The sequence below is a fragment of the Octopus sinensis genome, linkage group LG15, assembly GCF_006345805.1.
Source record: "Octopus sinensis linkage group LG15, ASM634580v1, whole genome shotgun sequence".
NCBI classification, from domain to species: Eukaryota; Metazoa; Mollusca; class Cephalopoda; order Octopoda; family Octopodidae; genus Octopus; species Octopus sinensis.
The window spans coordinates 22,102,054-22,124,693 of record NC_043011.1 but is presented as its reverse complement, the minus strand read 5'-3'; the positions used below and the strand labels follow the sequence as shown (position 1 = coordinate 22,124,693).

The 22,640-nt window shown below is 36.2% G+C and overlaps 1 protein-coding gene across 1 annotated transcript in view; it reads right to left on the bottom strand.

Moving 5' to 3' along the window:
• Nucleotides 1–22,640, bottom strand: part of LOC115219905 (vacuolar protein sorting-associated protein 13A) — a 279,099-nt gene that overhangs the window by 6,920 nt on the left and 249,539 nt on the right. Inside the window, exons 71-81 of the mRNA XM_036509534.1 lie at nt 20,252–20,360; nt 19,327–19,446; nt 18,301–18,428; nt 17,506–17,587; nt 15,182–15,295; nt 13,510–13,585; nt 12,015–12,178; nt 7,803–7,884; nt 5,089–5,176; nt 4,163–4,277; nt 2,566–2,660 (exon numbers count right to left, since the gene is read on the bottom strand). Of these exons, the coding sequence (XP_036365427.1) occupies nt 2,566–2,660; nt 4,163–4,277; nt 5,089–5,176; nt 7,803–7,884; nt 12,015–12,178; nt 13,510–13,585; nt 15,182–15,295; nt 17,506–17,587; nt 18,301–18,428; nt 19,327–19,446; nt 20,252–20,360 (1,173 nt within the window). The remainder of the gene's footprint in view (nt 1–2,565; nt 2,661–4,162; nt 4,278–5,088; nt 5,177–7,802; nt 7,885–12,014; nt 12,179–13,509; nt 13,586–15,181; nt 15,296–17,505; nt 17,588–18,300; nt 18,429–19,326; nt 19,447–20,251; nt 20,361–22,640) is intronic.

Sequence of the window (22,640 nt, the reverse complement as noted above, 5' to 3'; positions counted from 1 at the left end):
AAAATAAGTCGAAAGGTAAGCTACTATAAATTGGCATGAACTTTCCAGATAACCCAATAGTATACTTCAGAGTATATTGTATTTGCATAACGAAGTACCATGTACCTACAAATCTTTGATGTTTACATACCAGTTCCAGGAATGTGCCTAATATGTAAATTGGTATATCTAATAACACTGCTATATAAGCAATGTGTTCAGAGGTAAGAGTGGGTTAGATGAGTGCTGATGAAGGGGCAACAATCCCTGAAAAATAGTATATACACTAATTACCCACTTTTATCTCTGATCTCATTGCTTGTTTATATCTGACATCTTGATACAAAACGTTGTAGCAAAAATCAGTGCTGGCTATAGTTTCTATAGAATATCTGTTGAAACAACCTTAACAAAAATAATAGTTTAATTCTATCACCTCTGAGTGCAGGGAGATAACTTGTGTCTAGATCTGAGCTCCATACCCAGAACACACACACACACCTCTCAGAAAACAGTGATATTTAGAATTGGCAGTCTGTGAATTCAATATCAAAAACCATAGCTCTTCATTTTTATCACTGTACACTTGAAACCTTGACTTCAACAGATTCTTCTAAAAGTTGAAGTAGCACATCAGGTGCAAATAACCCATGACTTTGTAATTTATTTTTTTCTGGAAATATTTGAGTGCAGTGAGCTTCAACATCATTATCATTGTTGTTTAACGTCTGCTTTCCATGCTGGCATGGATTGGACAGTTTGACCGACAACTGGTAAGTTAGGAGGTTGCACTAGGCTCCAATCTAATTTTGCAAGGTTTCTACAGCTGGATGCCCTTCCTAATGCCAACCACTCCAAGAGTGTAGTGGATGCTTTTACATGCCACTGGTACAGGAGTCAGTCAGGTGGCACTGGCATCAGTCAAACTTGAAAGGTGCTTTTTATGTGTCACTGGCACAGGTGCTAGTCGGGAGGCACTGGCATCGGTTACGCTTGAATGGTGCTTTTTACGTACCACCAGCACAGGTGCTAGTCAGGCAGCACTGTCATCAGCCATGACTACAATTTCACTCGGTTTAACAGGTCTACACAAGCATGGCAAATTGCCCAACAACTGAAGTGTGCTTTTTTAAATGGACCAGTTATGCAACAATGGGCATTGGCCACAACTACAATTTCACTTGTCTTGCCAGGTCTTCTCAAGCACAACATATCTCCAATGGTCTGAGTTGCTTGTCATTGATTCTGTGAGGTCCAACATTCAAAGGTCATGCTTCCCCACCTATGTCTTCCTGGGTCTACCTCTTCCACTTCTTCACACAGCTGTCCTCATCCATATGCATCACATAACCATACCAGCGCAGTTGTCTCTCTTGCACACCACATCTGATGCTTCTTATGTCTAACTTTTCTCTCAGGGCACTTACACTCTGTTGTGTATGCACACTGATATTACACATCCAGTGGGCCATACTAGCTTCATTTCTTTCAATGGTAACAAAATTATAAAACAAGAAAAATATTCAAAACAACACCTAAATAGCATTATTTTAATTTCTTTCATGGTCACAAAATTATAAAACAAGAAAAATATTCAAAACAACACCTAAAATAGCACTATCTATGAGAAAACATTTGTAAACAGTTTTATTCAGCATTGATGACTTATCTTTATTCTGACTGACCAGATTTTAACAAGGGGTTTGTCAATTCCTAACTATATTGGGAATTCAGCAGAGGTCAAGTCTGAAATTTTTGGTTAATCATGAATGATACAAACAATGGGTAGTGAAATGGGAAATTGTGTAGCTTATGTTTGTCTAGAGGGTATCTATAGTTTAAGTGAATTAGCTTGAAAAGTGAATCAAAATAGACTGCGGATCTCAGGGAAATTCTTTTTGTTCACTGCAGATTGTAAATTATTTAAACTAACTTGTAATCCGTGAAATATACTAAATATTAGCTCACACACCCACACACACAAATGCTACAGATACCGGGGTGTTACATGATTTTTGTCCTTGGGTAGCAACTGTTATTTCCTATTTGCTTACCCCTAAAAAATGTGAAAAATGGCTAATATTTCCTTCAAACTTTCCCTCTCAACACATGGCTATGATGCTCCCCCACTACTACCAATATTGTCAGCTACTAATGGACATGCTCAAGTGGTTTAAGCTCAAGCAATTGAAAAGCAAATCTGAGGTACTGAGCAGAATATTTGGACTTCTAGGCAATGCAGTGTGAATAGCAATTAACCAGTACTTTTGATAGCAGACAGTGTCTGTTGAAGTTTATTGATTTTCTTAATAGTATTGACAATAGCATTTAATTGGCTACATTAGAAACTATTTATTATTTTATTACAAAATATAATAAACAAAACCACATTAAAATCCAAATCCAAAAAGATGAAAGCACAAACACAAGAAAAGAAAGAAGGAAAAAGAGGAAGGAAGAAAGAAAGAAAATCAATTTAACACCAAGTGCCTCAATTGGTTGGACACTACAAGGCTGAATGTAACCTACTGATGCAAGCCAACCCGAAAAATTAAAAACAAAACACTACAATTTTTTTTAACTTACTTATCTGTCACTAAAAGAACATTTTTTCCATCTTTAGTTACAACAGCATGAGCAATATATTCATCAGTGGCAGCATAAATTCCTTTCTCAGTTTCCTGAAATTAGAAGAAAATTTCATTAAAAGGGGATTAGATTAAAATAAACTTTAATACAACAAACTGCACCCACCAAATACACATGTAAAGATCCCCATTCAGAGGTAATATTGTAAAGAGGCTGCAACATGCCTGTAAATTGGAGAGAGAGAGAGAGAGAAGGAAAGAGAGAAAAGGCCCCCAAATATCTGATTTTTGATACTGAGTCAAAATAGCTATTTTGACTTGGATCACGACATTACAACACTAGTGTTATTTGGAAATACATGAAGCAGAGAATAATATAATCTTGGATTTTCTTCTTTTAGTTTTATACCTAAGGAAAAAAATTGAATTTTTGTGTAACATTTTTAATGTTTTATTATTGACTAGCACTATGACCTGGGTCATAGTGCTAGTGCATGCATATACAGCTGCATGTGTATGCACATACACGTGAGTACTGTCCAAATCTCCGATCAATCACATACAGCTAACTGGCCTTCAATTGGCATATCAAGTTTCAGGCATTTTGATTGGGTTTTGGATAGAAAATTCACAAAAAAGTCACTTCTATTGATTTTTTAATGGCTTTGTGGGGTGACTGGGGAAATGTAAAGATGTGCATGACCACCCTTGGACGGTTTTAAATGACCATAGAAAGTGCGAGCCCTCTAACTGAAAAATTGTGGATTTATGTAAAGGACACACACACAGACATTTTGCTGTTTATATATATAGAGATATTATTTTTTTTTGTTGAAAATGAACATCAGGCAGCCAGACACAGTAGGGATGTTTTATTGTATATAGTTCAGTGTTTCACTGTTCTGAGTTCAAATGTTCAAATATTAAAGGAATTAGCTCAGCCTTTCACCTTTCGGTGATTAATAAAATCAAATAAATACCTAAGGAAATGAATAATATAATCAATTGTTTTCCTCTCTTTACAAAAAAAAAAAATGAGTAGAAAGTTAATGTTCAGAAGAACAAGTGGAGTGTTACTTGAGCAACATGTTCTAGACCAGTGATTCTCAACAAGAGTCCATATGGTCCCTGAAGGTCCAAATAAGATTTTTGGGGCTCCACACAACAAAATAGTAAACTGGGGATCCATACTAGTATTTTAAGGGCCCCTGAAAAATTTTGCTTTAGATATATGTATATGTATGTATTGCAAGAAACAGCCAAGTTTCTTTAACATTTTACATGGTTCAAACAAAATAGGAATTTTGAAAGAAGTTTTAATAAAACTAGCTTTTAAACATTGAATGGCTATGGGGGTCCACCAGAATAAAATAGTAATCGAAGGGGTCCATAGGTAAAAAATGGATGAGAACCCCTGTTCTAGATAAAACAAACCCCCAAATATTATGAAACATGATATATTAGTTCCCTAAGCAACACTGATGTTCCTCTTATTGAGCTTATCAAATAAAGCCCTTCATCTGTTGACATTTTAAAGAGCTGTCTCTCTTAGTGAATTGATTCAAATATTGTACTTATTAAGTAACATTACTTACCTGTAAAATTGCATAGCCTTCAGCTTCTAGATGATTGTATGGCCGGATTATCAAGTCATTATGGAATCGACGTGGTGGGCGTAAACGGCGGATTTCATCCGACATTTCAGCAATTCTATACAAAAAGCAAAAAAAAAAATGGAAACAATAAAACTGGCCTATGTACAATTAAGAAACAACTATGATAACAACTATATTACAACTTGTTATACATTTGTTACATGACTAAGATGCTAGACTAGTGACCAAAGAGTCATTATGTTACAGTTATTCTATTGTACAGCTCTACAAACACAGCTCTACTTGTTTCAGTTTTATTTTACTCTTTTGAACAAATTATCTTCATGTTTTAGTTTTCATCACAACATCCAATTTAATAAGCAAGATGAAACTTGTCACATAAATAAATGCTAAAACACATCAACAAAATGACAATTTCCTAATAGTATACACTATAACATCATTAGGTGAGACAAGCTGACACTGAATCAGCTTCGCTGACTGACAGGTGACAGTCATTTAGAGAATGTGCAGGCTAAAACTACGTGCCTTCACTAGTCAGTTAAGGTGAGACAGTGTTATGTGACAACTTGCTGGGGCTGCTTGCTGGAGCCTAGCAGCAGGTATTTAAAGGGAAAAATTTGACAAGTCAGTCAGTCACTGGCTGACACTCACTGACGATACATCGAAGAGGTCAGGGAACAGAAGAAAGAAGAAGAAAGAAGCCATGCACCCAACAACAGAGCTGAAGACACCTCCGAAAGGGGGGCCCTGCCACATCAAAACGGTAGAGGAGTAAGGGCCGAAACCGGACGTGGTTCCTCCTGGTGATGTCTTGAGCTAACTAGATCCTATAAAGGAGCTGTAGTGGTAGCAGACCACGAAACACGGTTGTAATCCCCCACAACAGAACTATTAATACAAACCTGCGTATACTGTCAAGGGAGCTACTAGCAAAGTCAATCACTCCACTTGTCGGGCGAGTTACGGCACCAACTAAACCTTTACCAATACCTAGGTTTTTTTCAAAATAAAAGAAAACAGATTAAACAGAATAGCATTGTTTGTTCATAAATAATGTGTTAAAAGATTTCACATAAAAGTCAAGGAAGTTGGAAATATTCCACAAATTACTGGATTATTGGGGGGACTGCCCAAGAAGTTGTTTTCATGCTGTAATTCAAAGAAAGATACAAAGGAATAGTTTTTACTCCACCCACTATCCTAGGAGAGTATGTGAATTCTTCACTAGCAAACTTATTAAAACACAACAGACTTACATTGGCATTAATGAACTGTACCTTTCCATGGTACATCATCATCATCATCATCATCGTTTAGCGTCCGTTTTCCATGCTAGCATGGGTTGGACGGTTCTACTGGGGTCTGTGAAGCCAGAAGGCTTCATCAGGCCCAGTCAAATCTGGCAGTGTTTCTACGGCTGGATGCCCTTCCTAACACCAACCACTCCGTGAGTGTAGTGGGTGCTTTTTACGTGCCACCCGCACTGGTGCCAGACAGAGCTGGCAAACGGCCACGAACGGATGGTGCTTTTTATGTGCCACTTATAATTAAATGGACTGAGATATTAAAAGTTAAGAATGTTTCTGTGAGTCAAAAATACTAATGTGATAGGAACTATTGACTGTTTCACTAATAGGTTGGTACTCAAAATGCAATCACCTGTAATCACCTGTGAATCAACATTTTTGTATTATTACCAAATTTGATGAAATGTAAAACAAATGAAATGACTCAAAAAAAATATCACCCTGAGTCCTATATGCAAAGTTGGGTCTCCCATAAATTAATTTTGTCTCTGATACTACTATAGACTAATTTTAATCCAAACAGTCTCTTCTACTTAGCCTGACTCTATAATAATACTATTTATTTAAACATTATAATTACTTGTACTGCAAAAGAAATTATCGTAGCACATAATGTGTGGTAAGAAGTTTGCTTCCCAATCACATGATTGTGGGTTCAGTCCCACTGTATGGCACTTTGGACAAGTGTCTTCTACTATAAGTCTTGTGAGTGGATTTTGGTGGACAGAACTTTAAAAAAGCTTGCTGTATATTTCCATATATCTATGTGTCTTTGTGTCTGTGTTTGTCCCCAACCACTGCTTGACAACCAGTATTGGTGTGTTTATGTCCCCATAACTTAGCAGTTCAGCAAAAGAGACTGATAGAATAAGTACTGGTCTTTAAAATATAAATACTGGGGTCAATTCATTTGACTAAGAACTCTTCAAGGTGGTGCCCCAGCATGGCCACAGTCTAATGACTGAAACAAGTAAAAGATAAAAAATAAAAGATAATCAACTGACAAAGTTCACTAGTTACCGGCTGATTGCTTTAAATATTACATGCTTTAATGCACTAAAAACTTTTTCCTTTGAATATGTGCTGCTGAAATTGGGGTGCATCTAAAATGCAGTGCATCATTTATGCCATCACCTATGGTAATTAAGCAGAGAATAGGCAGACGTGTAAGTGAGTATATATTCCAGCTCTTCGCATTCTGAGTTTAAAATTCCTGCTGGGTGAAGTTTGCCTTCCATTCTTCCAGGGTTGATAAATAAAGTACCATCTAAAGTGGTGGACTGGCTGAATCAGCAGAGCATCGGACATGACAATGTGATGTGGTATTGGTTTCAGCTGTGTGTGTTCTGAATTAAAATTTGCCATGGTTTACTTGGCTAGAAAACTTAATCCATCACTCTGTTTAAAACACTGCTGCTATGTCCCAAGGTACCTTTAGCAGAGTTCACTGGGTTGCAAGCTCTCAGGCCAGATCTCACTTTTATGGAGTGAAGGGGCATAGCTTAGTGGTTAGAGTGTTTGGCTAATGATCATAAGGTTGTGAGTTTGATACCCAGCAGTGCATTGTGTCCTTGAGCAAGACACTTTATTTCTTGTTGGTCCATTCCTTTCAACTGGCAAAAGTGAGTTGTACATGTAACTCATCAGGGCCACCCTTGTAACATTCTGTGTCACTCTGATTTTCCTTGAGAACTACATTAAGGATGTATCTGTGGAGTGCTCAGCCACATACATGAGCAGGCTGTTTGATTGTCTTAATCAACTAGAACACTTGTCATAACCAATAGAGAACCAGGCCTCTCTTCTAACTAAGCAATAAATCTGAAGATAGTGATACCCACTTATAGCTCTGTAAAGTCATCCAAGATTGGATGAAATTTGGAAGTTGGTATAATTGATTCTGAACATCTTACAGATTGGTGGTTGAAGGCAAAATATAGGTTGGTGGGTTTAAAAAAAAAAATTTCCAAAGGAGATACAGTTCTAGGAAGTATTGAAAGAAAGAAAGCAAGAAGGAAGGAAGGCAAGAAGGAAGGAAGGCAAGAAAGAAGGAAGGCAAGAAAGAAGGAAGGCAAGAAGGAAGGAAGGCAAGAAGGAAGGAAGGCAAGAAGGAAGGAAGGCAAGAAGGAGTGGAAAGACTATTTAGTACAGGACCTAGATGGGGAAAAAGGTGTTTTAGAGTTAGTTTAGCAGAGGATCTAAGAGTGATAAGATGAATGGTAAACATACAGAGTGGAATTATTTGAAAGAGGAATGGATTTGAAAAAATTGAGAAGAACTGAGAGACTAAAATAATCATCTACACTTACCCTTGAAGAACCCTTCAACACCTTCCTTTTGAGCACCTTCAATGGGTTTTCGTACAATACCAGTAACACCATCGACTACACCCTGCAAATCAAAGCAACAAATATATTATACATGCATACATAACACACACACACACACACACACATGCACATCCATATATACATAATGTGTGTGTATGCATATATACATACACACATATTAGAAAAATAAGGTACACAGAAATCTGGATGGTTGTACATTTACAGATTTTTATTAATAAGTCACATGTTTTTATAAATCATATATTAGTGCTTGCATCTACTCTAGTAGATTCTTCAGATTTCACACACATATATACACATATATATACATACACACAAGTAATCACATAAATGCAAAACAAGTTGGAAAAAATAGTACTTGAATATTGAAGGTAAAGTAATACGCTGTTTTATTAAAGCTGCGAAAACATCACAAAAAAGAAAATGTTACTCAGAGTTTGACATTCCTGCTCGTCAGACAGTTGTAATTAAGACTCTTAATCACAACTGTCTAACAAACGGGAACGTGAAACACTGAGTAACAGTTTTTTTTGTGATGCTTTTGCAGCTTTAATAAAAAAAGTATGTGTGTGTGTGTGTGTGTGTATATATATATATATATATATATATATATATATATAGTTTTAACTGTATTAGGAATGAGGAGTTTTGTTAGGAGTTAATTTTAACATCAAAAATCAATGGAAACTAGTTGTGATCCCTGGGCTGGTGGCACATAAAAAGCACCATCCGAATGTGGCCGATGCCAGCGCCGCCTTGACTGGCTTCCGTGCCGGTGGCACGTAAAAAGCACCCACTACACTCATGGAGTGGTTGGCATTAGGAAGGGCATCCAGCTGTAGAAACACTGCCAGATCAGACTGGAGCCTGGTGCAGCCTTCTGGCTTCCCAGATCCCCAGTCGAACCGTCCAACCCATGCTAGCATGGAGAACGGACCTTAAACGACGATGATGATGTATATATGTGTGTGTGTGTGTGTGCAGGTATATGGCTTAGTGATTTGAGCATTGGGCTTCCAATCTTGAGGTTGTGAGTTTGATTCCTGGACTGGGCTGTGTGTTGTGTTCTTGAGTAAGACACTTTATTTCATGTCGTTCCAGTTCATTCAGCTGTAGAAATGAGTTGCGACATCACTGGTGCCAGGCTGTATCAGCCTATGCCTTTCCCTTGGACAACATTGGTAGCATGGAGAGAGGAAACTGATGTGTGGGCGACTGCTGGTCTTCCACAAACAACCTAACCTGGACTTGAGTTTCACTAGGGAACTATCTGGGGCAATCTTATGGTCATAATATATATATGTAGTGAACCTAATCCATGTTGAGTTTTTTCCCCCCTGGCTCTCTATTTCTTTTTATCTCCTTTCTTCTCTCTTCAGTCTTTCCATCATCCAATGAAGAACCATGTCTAAAACACAACTTTTACTCTATAATTTTTATTCCTTCTTTGAGCATCAATCTAATAATACTAACTGTGAATGTCTTTCAAACTTTTAAACACATGCCAGCATGGAAAATGGACACATTAAATGGTGAGGATGATGATGATGCATTTGCTTCTTGCTTTACATACATACATGCTTGTTATCAAATCAACAAGAAAACAGAAGGAATCCTCATTGATTTCTTTTCCTCTGCTTAGCAATATGCTTATGCTTGGTGGGTAGTCTTATCTGAGTTGAGGGCAGCGTGGTAGATAGGAAGTGGATAGAAGCAAAGCTGCTGCCCCAGTGACAGAAGGAAAAAAGTGAGCCATGTTGGCGGGTATGAATATTTGCATGGCGATTCACAGAGTGAACACCAATTGATGATGGCAGCAGAAAGAGAAGAACAAAAGTGATGGGTGCAAGGAGGAGAGATAGATGTAGATGATAGCAGTGGTAGTGATGATGATAACAGCAGTGAAGAATGTGATGATCCAAGTCATTAATGAGGTAAATTTTCTTTTATCGAATTTAAAGGCTATTTTTCAGGTATCATTCAAAATCATATATGACTGTTCTTGAGTGTAAAAGGCATGGCTATGTGGTAAGAAGTTTGCTTCTCAACCACATGGTTCTGGGTTCAGTCCCACTGCGTGGCACCTTGGGCAAGTGTCTTCTATTATAGTTTGTGAGTGGATTTGGAAGACGGAAACTGAAAGAAGCTTGTTGTGCATGTATATATATGTGTGTGTGTATATATATAGATATAGATAGATATCATCACCCTCATCATTTAGTGTCTGCTTTCCATGCTGGCATGGGTTAGACAGTTTGATTGAAACTGGCTAGCTGGAGAGCTTCACTATATTCTAATCTGATTTTGCGTGGTTTCTCTGGCTGGTTGCCCTTCCTAACACCAACCACTCCAAGAGTGTAATGGGTGCTTTTTACATGTCACTGGCATGGGTGCCAGTTATGTGACACCAGTATCAGCCACAACTATGATTTCACTTGGCTTGATGAGTCTTCTCAAGCACAACATATCACTAAAGATCTCAGTCATTTATCACCTCCATGAGGCCCAATGTTCAAAGGGAGCTTTTTACGTGACACAGCATTGGCTACATATATGATAATGATGATGATACATGTGTGTTTGTGTCTGTACCTGTATTTTGTCCCACACCACTGCTTGATAATTGGTACTGGTGTGTTTATGTCACTGTAACTTAGCAGTTTAGCTAAAAAGTATAAGGTTTGATTCATTTGACTAATAATTCTTCAAGTTGGTACCCCAACATGGCCACAGTCAAATGATTGAAACAAATCATAGATGTTGAGACCCCCTTCGGTCATGACTAACCATGGGATTATACCTAGAAAGTTACCCTCCCAGGCACAAGTCTGGGCAAGGTTGTTTGTAGAAGACCAGCAGTCGCCGATGCATACCGGCCTCCCCTCTCCACACCACTGATGTTATCCAAGGGAAAGGCAAAGGCCAATATAGCTTGGCACCCGTGACATTGCAACTCATTTCTACAGCTGAGTGAACTGGAGCAACGTGAAATAAAGTGTCTTGCTCAAGAACACAACACGCAGCCTGGTCCGGGATTTGAACTCACAACCCCGCAATCGTAAGCTCGACGCTCTAACCACTGAGCCATGCACCTTCACAAATCATAGATAAAAGATAGGTTTTTGCTTTACTTAAACTATAGTTAACATATTCTCTGATCCAACAAACAGCCTCTTTCTCCATCATCATCATCATCATCAACATTAGCTGCCAGCTGCCACCATCAACATGATCATCATACATCTGTTTCCATCTTCATGGACTGGATATGTTATCACAGTTCACACTGGCTCTTATTTGAAGTTACTGCCCTCCTAGATAGCTTCTAGGACATCTCACACATACACTTTATTATTAACCATTTTACAACAATGTAACTTACACGGAACTATAACATGTGCTTAAAATTATGTACTTGTTAACGTAGCCTATATAGAACCATAGAATACAAAAGACATTCACATACACATGCATATGTCCAATGTACTGTACATAGAATCATTATCATAATCTGTATAACTGAACTATGTACTCTATACATATGTAAAGAGCATCTCAAGTTAATACTTGATATTATTATATAGAGCCATAACATATAATACTGTGTCCTACATAATGATATTAATGTTAATACAAGTATGTACATATGTGTGCATGGATTTATGCATATTAGCATTAACATCATCATCATCGTTTAACATCTGCTTTCCATGTTGACATGGGTTGGATGATTTGGTAGGTGCTGGCCAGCTGGGGAGTTGTCCATGCTCCAGTTGTCTGCTTTGGTATAGTTTCTACAACAGGATGCCCTTCCTAATGCCAATCACTTTACAGGGTGTGCTGGGTGCTTCTTATGTGCTATCAGCATGAGTGTTTTTATGTGGCACTAGGATGAGTACAATTTATGTGGCACTGGCATAAGTGTCTTTTATGTGGCAACAGCACCTGCAGGACAAAGACCTCTTGGCTTGGAGAGGGAGCTGGATGTAAATATGTATGTATGTACATATATACATGTGTGTGTGGTTGCATGCACACACACACACACAGGTGTGTGTGTACATATATATACATATAATATACAAACACACGGACATACATACATATACAAACAGTAATATTGCTATACTATTCAAATAGGAAGGAAAAAAAAAACTGTTGAAGACTTACCATAACAAGTCCTTTTCCTCCACGTGCAAAACCTTCTCGGACATTGGCAGGGCGTTTATTCATAGCTTCTCTTCGTTTCTTCTGATATTCATCATCTAAAGTGAGGGCAGCAATACCTTTTCCCATAGCTCCAGTGATTCTTGACACGGCACCCGCAGCACCACCTACACCACAGACAGACAAAATCAGTTTGTTTGTGTGAATTGCATTGATGAACACAAATATCCTCTAAGAGGCAAAATAACAGAAAAGATTGTCTGACCTCTGATTAAAGGTCAAAACAATCTCTAATTTAAAAAAAAAGAAACAATCGACATTTTGTTGATGTCATAAAAATTTATTAAGTTTCAAAAGAACACTAAATAATTGTTTTGAAACAGTGGATCTTGAAGCATGTAAAGCTAGGCACCTGTGCTGGTGACAAGTAGAAGACACCTGTGCTGGTGACATGTAAAATGCATCTGTGCCGGTGACATATAAAAGGCGCCCATGTCAGCGACATGTAAAGTGCACTTGTGCTGGTGACACATAAAAGACACCCAGTATACTCTGTAGAGTGGTTGGTATGAGAAAGGGCTTCCAACTGTAGAAACCAAGCCAAAACATACTGGAGCCTGGTGCAGCTCTTCAGCTTATCAACTCCAGTCAAACCATCTAACTCATGTCAGCATGGAAAACAGACATTAAATGATGATGGTGATGATAATGATAATGATGAAATATTTAGTTGAAAAAGTTGAAGGTTGCCTATGGGACTCAAACTCACATCTCTTGTAAGTATAACAGGCATTCTACCATGGGCATCTTTCAACTTTTTCTATCTGGAAGGGTTTTTCAATCCAATATTCATATGCTATTATATATAACTTCAAGAGCTTCAAGAGCCATTGTTTGCCACCCCCAAATTGATAATATTACAATTACATAATAATTTTTAAATCATTCACAAACATCACAAATTTACAGAAGGGAGTGAAATTGTGTGACATTCATGTCTTTCCTAAGAACCTTAGCTGGTATGTATAAAATGAGATCAGATTACTGACTTGACTTTTTAATTAAATTATACTGAGTTAATAAAATGCATCATGCATTGAATCAAATCAAGTAATAAAGGAGATTATGAATTATAATAGGTAAGATTCTAGTAAAATCATACTTAGATAACATCAACTAGTTTTCTTTAAGCTAGACAAGCAGTGAGTTGTCTTTGGTGATACTTTTAAATAATCTCAGATGGTCCATTACCCCATTATGTAAAATTTTATCATGTGAAGACTATGAAACTGGTCAGTTATCACATGAATACTTTAAAATAGAATTGAACTGCCAGATTGAAATCTGTTTCACTGCTTTGAAGGCTGAAGAGAAAAGTCTTTATTGATCGTTGTACTATATAGATTCTGAAAAATCTCATAAACAGAACATTCTTTTTCCTAGTACCTCTTCTGGTACTGTCAAAATAATTTGGAGAATAATATATTTGATATCTCACCAACAGCATGACCAAATAAACTGCGGACTCCAAGAGCAAGTCCTTCAGCAAATTCCTCTGGTCCTTGAATGGCACCCTGAAAACAAAGAATGATATATAAAAATATATGTATATATAAAACAAAAAAGAAAAGGCATATATGCACAAACAAAAATAGATACATATACAAATACATGTACACACTATAATATTTTGATATTTGTCACATTTAAATACTGCAAAAATTTAAGAAGTGGAATTAATAACTGTTTTCTTATTTCCTGTGAGAACATTATACAATTGCAATAAGAATAGTTGAAGATTCTTTCCATTAGCAACAACACTGTTTTATTGCTTTGTAATATAGTTTGCAAGAAAGAAAATTCATTAAACTACTTAATGTCATATTCAAATATATTTAGTAACAAAAATACTATCTGATATCTTTTATTTCTCTTCAATACATTTGCAGTAGCTCAAATAAAGAGGTTAAAATACATGAAACGTTTTAACAAATGAAAAAAAAAAAAAAAAAAGAAAAAATACAGTTATAAGCAGAAGTTGACATTTGAAGAAAAAAATCCTGTGATTTTCACCAATTATTAATTTGTGATTTGAAACTAAATAGTTTAACAGCAGCAATGCCTTAGACAATATAGATATAGATGTGATTGTGTGATAAAGAAGTTTGCTTCCCAACCACATGGTTCTGGGTTTAATCCCACTGCATGACACCATAGGCAAGTGTCTTCTACTATAGTCTCAGACTTGTCAAAACCTTGTGAGTGGATTTGGTAAACGGAAAGCCCCCGCCATGATTGATCGCTAGCCACTAAAATTTTTTTAATCGTCTCTTTCTGTTTATTTCTGCGTTCTTTTCTGTTGAAAAGCAGAGGCTCGAAATATAAAAGACTTTCTCACTTCCCGAGCATTAAATTAATAGAGCTGTTTGTTGTTTACACACGTGTCTTGATCTTTTGTTTTGTGTGGTTTTGGGAAAATTTCAACTATATATATATATATATATATATATATATATATATAAGACTACCGTTGGTTTCATGTTAAGGAAATCGCCAACAATTTTCAAGCCTATCACATAGAACATAAGTGTCCATCTCCAGTTTGGATTAAAACAATGGTAGCCTTAATACAAAAATAAAAGAATCTTTATCCACCAATGTGGTGTTGAGCACTCATTCTCATGTTCAATATATGTATGCATGTATGTATGTATGTATGTGCATGTGTTACTGTCTTCTGTTAACATTGTGTGATAGCTGTAAGCAAGTGTTACCACCATACAGGTGGTAGCCTTCATTTCCAACCTCTCATGAGGGCATGCCTGGCCATGGGAAGATACCAACTGACTTGGAAATAGGTGAGGGCTGGCAACAGGTAGGGCAACACACTATAAAATATCTGCCTCAAGAAATTTCATCTGATATCCATGCCAGCATAGAAAAGTGGATGTTAAAAAATGATGAAATGTCTTATATACAAAAGTAGATAAGAGTACAACCAGTCAGTTCAAATGTTACCAGGGTTAACTTTGCCTTTTGGGGTCGATAAAATAATTACCAGTTGAACACCGGAGTCAGTGTAATCAAATTATTCCCTCTCCCTGAAACTGCTGGCCTTGTGCCAAAGTTTGAAACCAATATATGAATACAAAAAAAAAAATCAATATTACCTGGTATGGCTCATAGAAGAGATCTTCTAAACCTTCTCCTAGGCCTCGTAACAGTCCAAATGGGTTGCCTAAGACATCTAAGCCGAGCACCAACACATACATTTGTTTAATTGCCTAAAAACAAAAACAAAAAAACAAAAAAAATGTATTTCTTAAAATATGACTCTTTTTTAAAGGTATTCCTTGTTTTTAAATTTGTTTCTCAAACTGAAAAGGGTAAACTGGTGAAATCTAATATTAGAACTATACAGTTTAGAAAATTAGCAAGATAGCCCTGAAGTCGGTACAAGCATTAACAGGTCTTGTTTTTTGTATAATTATTTATGATTGAATACTTATTAGTACCAGTGACAAAAGAATAACTGCTATCAACTTTAACCCATTAGCATTCAGATTATTCTGTCAAATGTAACGCTCATTTATTTACATTGTTTTGAATTAATCAAGCATTATCTCACAACTTTGAGATTTCAATGATGTGATTGTTTATTTTTACAATGACATTATCGGGTAGGTGTGAGAGGCTGGATCAGGCCAGTATGAACATGACACAGGTAGAATATTTGGGCTGGATATAGCTGGTTTGAATGCTAAAGGTAAGTAAGTGAGCTTAATGGCAAATCACAATGAAGGAAGGTACAGAGTTAAGTTTAAATAGGATTTAGATTTATGTCTAATAAATGTGTTATTTCAACTATTTATTCAGTTGTTATTAATTTATTTTTCTTAGTTAGTTAATTAATTGATTACAAGTCAATGGTGTGGTAGAGACTGAGATTCTATAGAGTGGTGAACAAGTGCTTTGCATCAATTACTGCATCTGATGGCTTACAAGATACACTTTTTTCCTAAAAATGTCTAAAAAAAAATCATTTTAAGTCTTGTATGTGAAGTTGTTTTAAATATCACATGCTTTAATACACTCCAAAGTTATCTCTTGAATATGAGCAGCTGAAGTTGGGGGTGCGTCTCATCTAATATGCTTGTGCATCTTTTATTCAATCGAATATGGTAATTATATTCTTTTACATTCTGAGTTCAAATCTTAGTAGGGTTCGCATTGTCATTTTCTGGAACCAATAAAATAAGTACCAGTCATACATTGGGTTAATACAATCAAACATGATCAACCAATATACTGCTAACATGTAACCCAATACAGACTATTGCATAGTCAAGTTGTTGGTTAATAAACAGACAAACCCACTTGCTTAGTGAGGAAGGTGATTGTGGACATCCTGTAGGATGATCTATCAAAGGGCAGATGAACTCAAGTGAGTCAATGATAATCAAATAATGTTTACATAAGCACATTATATATGGGTGTGTATATTTAGTAGCATGTTCTCATTTCATTGTAATTAGTCAAAGAAGAAATAAGTAATCTACAGCTTCAAAGTTTGTGGCAGCAGGTAATAGGGACAACTGGTGCAGGTACCAACATATTGTCATGCTAGGCTACAAGTCATGATGCAGGGCAAATATCTAGAATGATGTTTTATGGCTGGGATAGCCAACCAAGTTAGATGGTACTGTAAAGCCTGGAAATCCTTTAGCTATTTTGGAAATCTCTTGTGTTCTCAGATTACACTGTGTAATATGATTTTTATCCTTGGGAAGCAACTGTTATTTCCTATTTGCTTATCCCTAGAAAGTATGAAAGTATGAAAAATGGTTAATGTTATCTTCAAACTTTGCTTTTGTTACATTTATTCCAGCTCCAAAGAATCCCTCTCAACACATGGCTATGATGCTCCCCCACTACTCCTGCTCATAGTTAGAGATTTACATGTAGTCAGCCACTAAGGGGCATGCTCAAATGGCTAAAGCAACTGACAAGCAAATCTGTGGTACTGAGTAGAATATTTGCTATAACAATATTTCTGCTTCAGCAGCTCAGCACTGAATGTCAGAAATGTAATGGAAAATAGGTCAATTTGAAAACATTGAAGTCTAGGTCACAAAAGCAAAGTTTGAAGGGAATAGTTGTCACTTCCTTTGATTTCTAGATAGAAGCAATTAGGAAATAACACTTACTGACCCAAAGAAAAAAAAATTGTTACAGAGTGTATTTTGTATAAAAGAATGAGAGTGAATCTGATGTATGTACAGCTCTTTCTCACTATAAACCCCACCCCGCCTTGTGTCAATTTAGCATCTGCCTAAGCCATCATCAAATGTAGGCAAACTATCAAACAAATTTTCTTTTTAACTAAATATCAGCAATTTATTTTACAAAACTTTTCAGATAAAAATATAGAAACTTGACAACAAATTACAAACTAAAATAAAACTGTAAGAATTAATTAAAATAAGCCATTTACCTGTCCAGCATAGTGTTGACTCATCTGACCAATTAATTGACTTTGGTTATAAAAACTGTGATTTCTTTCAAAATACCCAAGTCTGGAGAAAGTGAAACATGAAGTAGATTAACTCATAGTCCTGGATTCAAAACCTTTTATTTTCTTTAATCAAAACAAAAGGAAATTTGGTAGAAATCTAGATGGCAATTTGTTGTGTAGATTAACAAAAGCAATTTATTTCCTCTAAGGGGAGAAAAAAAACAACCTTTATCACAACATTGTTTACAGCAGATAAATTATTCTCTGAAGTAGTTCCAGTGAGCTCTGCTAGAGTAGACTTATGGCAAGGAAGTAACCAATCATATTCATAAAAGCAACTCACAGCTCCTACTATATTACATTTGCATATCTGTAGTGTTCTACCTGTGATCATCAGAGTTTTGTTGTTGACATAAAATTGTAACAGTTTATTATATAATGAGGTCAGTAAAAAGTTTGTAAAGAAAATTTTGTAGCTATTACATAGATTAGAATGTATATGTTTGTGTCTAAATAAGGTATACACACATATATGTATATACACACATGCACATATATATATTTATTTCCTATTCTGAGTTTATACCATGTTGGGAAAGGCTGCCACTGATCTCTCCAAGAACAAAATATGTATGAAACACATACTTGTGTCCATTCAAGCTATTAATATCTTAAAATTTTTGTCACATTTTTAACTTTCACCTTCAGTAAACAGTCAACTTTAAGGTAAGTGGAACATAAAACAATATTTGAGAATTAAATGAACAGACTTACTTGAATACGACATCCTGAACATCAGTTAGTACAACACCAACACTCTGGAGGAAAATATTGAGAATGTTGGATTTAATTTCTGCTGGACCATCTTCTCCACCACCTTGCAGAGAGAAACTCAAATGAATCTGCAAAAAAAGAAAAGAATTTTTTTTTCCTTACTCTTTTACATTAATTTTTGTTTCCACACTTGGATGAGCAGCATGTTTTCTCACTGGGGCAATTGTTTCCACTGAGTTTATACCCTGTTGGGATATAAACTCAGTAGAAGGTTATATCCTAGTGGCTAACAACACAATCCTGAAATAACAGAGATATTGATAGAATAGATATGGGTTATGAGATTTATAAATGACAAACCACTGATCACTAAATTTAAGTTCATTTTGTATTTTTTTAAGTAATGAGTTTGATTTGGATAAAAATCTGATAAATTTTTGTCATTCATTAGTTTCATTTCTTATAGATCAGTTAGGAAGTTGGTGAGCAAGTTTCTGACTGAATTTGATTTGAATGCAAACTTTCACTAGATACTGGTCACCACAAATTTATACATATGTTGTCTGGTTAGGATAAATGTGCTACCTTAACTTTCTTGAGGGAGAATGAATTCTTTTAATAAAATACTAACCTATCACTCATAGTTACTCACAAGAAAATTTGACAATTATTTTCATAATACTTAGTTAAAACCATTAACTTTTACAACAAAAAATAGAATATCTAATCCTAGTTTATTAAAAAATTTTCAAAGCACTAATATTAACCCTTTAGTATTCAGATTCACCATCCCAAATATTGGGTCATTACTCAGTTGTGGGTCTTGTTAATCTTTGTAGAGGACTAGTAATTGTTGAACATGGTTAGTACTGCAAAGCAAAGTAATCTCTTTCATTGAATAATATCAATATTACAATTTTAAATGAGAGTTTTGTATTTGGGGTATGACAATTCACACAACAATGATTTCAAAAGCTAACATTTCCCATATCTGGATTACAAAAGAAATTATAAATAGAAGCTTACCTTGATAGGTGAGAAGTGTAAGTAGTCATAGAAGTTCTTTTGTTCTTCAACAAGAGACACACCAGCCACATCAATAAGCTCTGTCTGGGTTATCTTACAGTCTTCAAGGAACAGACGGGTCTACAGGAAAAATATTATACAGATTAAGTTAAGGTATTATTGAGAGAGAGAGAGAGAGAAGAAGAAGAAGAAGAAAGAGAAAAGAGAGAGAGAGTGTGAGAGAGAAAGGAGGGAATGAGAGAATGAAAGCAGACAAAACATGCAGAGAAAGAAAACAAAGAGCAAAAGAAAGAATGAGTTCTCATAACTGTGGAGAGCTAAACTATTCACATACTGAATAAAAAAAAAAACTTCTGTAGTAATGATTTTGTCTAAAGCAATGTCATTCTAAAGAGTTGTCTTAAGTCAGAACAGAAGTTATAACTAAAAAACTTCCTCTGGTAATTATTTCCTTTTGTTAGATTGTTTAGTATGTAAACAGAAGCAAGAAACTATTAAAAAAGTGTTGAAGAAACTATCTAGGGTAAGTGGTTTGATGTAGAGCTGCTGTTGAACATATACACAAATTTACACACACACACACACACACACACACATATATATATATAACTCAGACTTCTTTCAGTTTCAATCTACTGATATTAGATCAAGGTGCCACGCAGTGGGACTGAACCTGGATCCATGTGGTTGGTAAGCAAGCTACTTACCACACAGCCACTCCTGCGCCTATATAATTAAACAACTTAATGATCAGTACCAGTACCCAACTAATATTTTATCTAATTGGAGAAGTGAAATGCAAAGTCAACTTTAATAGGATCTGAACTCATAACCATAGGTATACACTAGCATTTTTTCGATGACTCTACTGCCTACACAAATGCAAATGTCTTCTGAAGTTGAAAAAATAAAAACAGATAAATACCTCTTCAGTGTTTGAAATGACTTCATCAGATGAGAATAGCTGAAGGATAGCATTCAAAAAGTTCTGGTCCACTTTTGCAGACATCTCTTGAATTAGCACCTTAAAGTATCTGAAAATGAATAATTATTTGGGAATATAGCTTAAATATGGTAGTTAATGGTTGAATCCAAATAAATTTTTTAGATAATAGCCAAATTATGCATTTTGTACCAAAGACCCTATCTTAAAAGGTTACATTGTATAAAATGTATTAAGCTATAAGCTATTTGTTGCATGAAAAGGTTTTTACATGATTAGTAAATAGGTTCAAGAATATTGTAGTCTTTGCAAATAATAATAATAATAATAATAATAATAATGATGATGATAATCCTTTCTACTATAGGCACAAGGCCTGAAACTTGTGGGGAGGGGACTAGTCGATTACATTGACCCCAATGTTTCACTAGTACTTAATTTATCAACCCCGAAAGGATGAAAAGCATCTTGTTTCGACAAATTTACTGTTGTCATGCCATACAACAGCAAGCTTCACCACCTCATCAGTTGTTTCTTCTGGTTCGGATGATGATTTGGAGCAGTGGTTTTCAACCAGGGTTCCGCGGAACCTTAGGGTTCTACCAGTACAGTCCAGGGGTTCCGCAAGAAGTTACAAAAATGCTAAAATCAACAGTAATTTTTAATTCTCCTGTGCAGATATGTGTTCATAAGACAATTAAATTATTGCATAGGGGTTCCTTGAGCCAGTGAAATGTTTTCTTGGGGTGCCGCTCCAGCAAAAAGGTTGAAAAGCACTGATTTGGAGAATGAGTATTTTCCTAGTTCAGAATCAAATGATTCCGATAGCGATGATGATATTCCGGTGAATGAAAGGTACAGGCAGGCAGCAGTGAATGGCCCTGGACAACAGAGTGTTGTGTGGTGAGCAAGAGACAATTTCGTCCAATGGCATGGGTTTACTGGTATGCTTGGCATAAAAGCAAACCTTGAACATGGAAATTTGCTATTGGAAATCTACGAGTTTTTGATGGATGAAATGTTCCAATATATATTAGACAAAATGAATGACTATGTCGAAAACCATCCCCAGCATGTCAGACCTGGGCATGGCAGTGATTGGTTTCCAACCATAGGAAACAAAATCAAAGTTATGCTTGACCCTGGTGTCATATTGGAATCAGGATCCAGTCACACTGACACCTTTCTTTCTTGAAATGATGCCACGTGATCGATTTTTCAAAAATCTACATTCAACTCAGGCAAATCTAGGATGATAGGCTGCACAAAATACATTCTATCATTGACAAAGTGGCTGAAAATTTCAGAACACTGTATGTCCCCATACAGGACATTTGTATGGATGAGAGTTTGTGGAAATTCAAGGGAAGGCTTGACCAAACGTACCCGCTTTGGAGTCAAAGTTTATAAAACATACAGGTTAGCTGGCAGAGCTTGTGGATACATGTGGAATAACAAAATCTACACTGATCAGGACAGATTGGATCTTCTAGCCTCTACTCTAATGTCAACTGATGTTGTGTTGTTGCTGAATGAAAACTTGTTCCAAAAAGGCTACAATATTTATATGGACAACTGGTTTTCTAGGCCAGACCTCTTCCTGCAGCTGCAGACAAGGAGGACTAATGCCTGTGGGACTGTGAGGATACACAGAAAAAACATGCTGCCTGATCTTCACAAGATAAAACTTCGAAGGGGGAAAATAGTGTACTAATAGTGGCATTCTTGCTCTAGTGTGGTGTGACAAGAAAAACGTCTGCATGCTATTCACAATGCATTCTGCAAGCATGAAGGACATTGGGAAACAAGATGTGGATGGTAATACCACAATGAAACAGACTGTAATTGCTTTATACAATGAAGGAATGGGTGAGGTTGATCACTCAGAACAGCTGGCAACAAATCAGTGAGAAAATTTGTGAAATGGTACAAAAAAATTTTCTTGTATATAGTTGACATGTGTGTCCTGAACTCACATTTGATTTGGCAGATGCTTGGCAGTGTGGGGGATGGATTGACATTCAGGAATCTATTGTTCCATGAAATGATAGAAGTATCAGACCTACCAAAGTACAGAACGCATTGAAGTCCCCATGCTAGACTCTCCTCACTGCATTGTGGAGGGACGTGGACATTTTCCATGGCTGCTTCCCCCCTACCACCAAGAAGGCAAATGCTTCAAAGAGATGCACAGTATGTAAAGTAAAAGGGGAAATGTATGGAAAATAGATACCATTGTTCACAATGTGATATGTTACTGTGTGTGGTACCTTGTTTTGAACTCTACCATACTAAAGTCAATTTTTGAATTCATGTGATTGTAAATACATGAAATTGATCTGACTTATGCTGTCGAGTGATTTTATTCAGG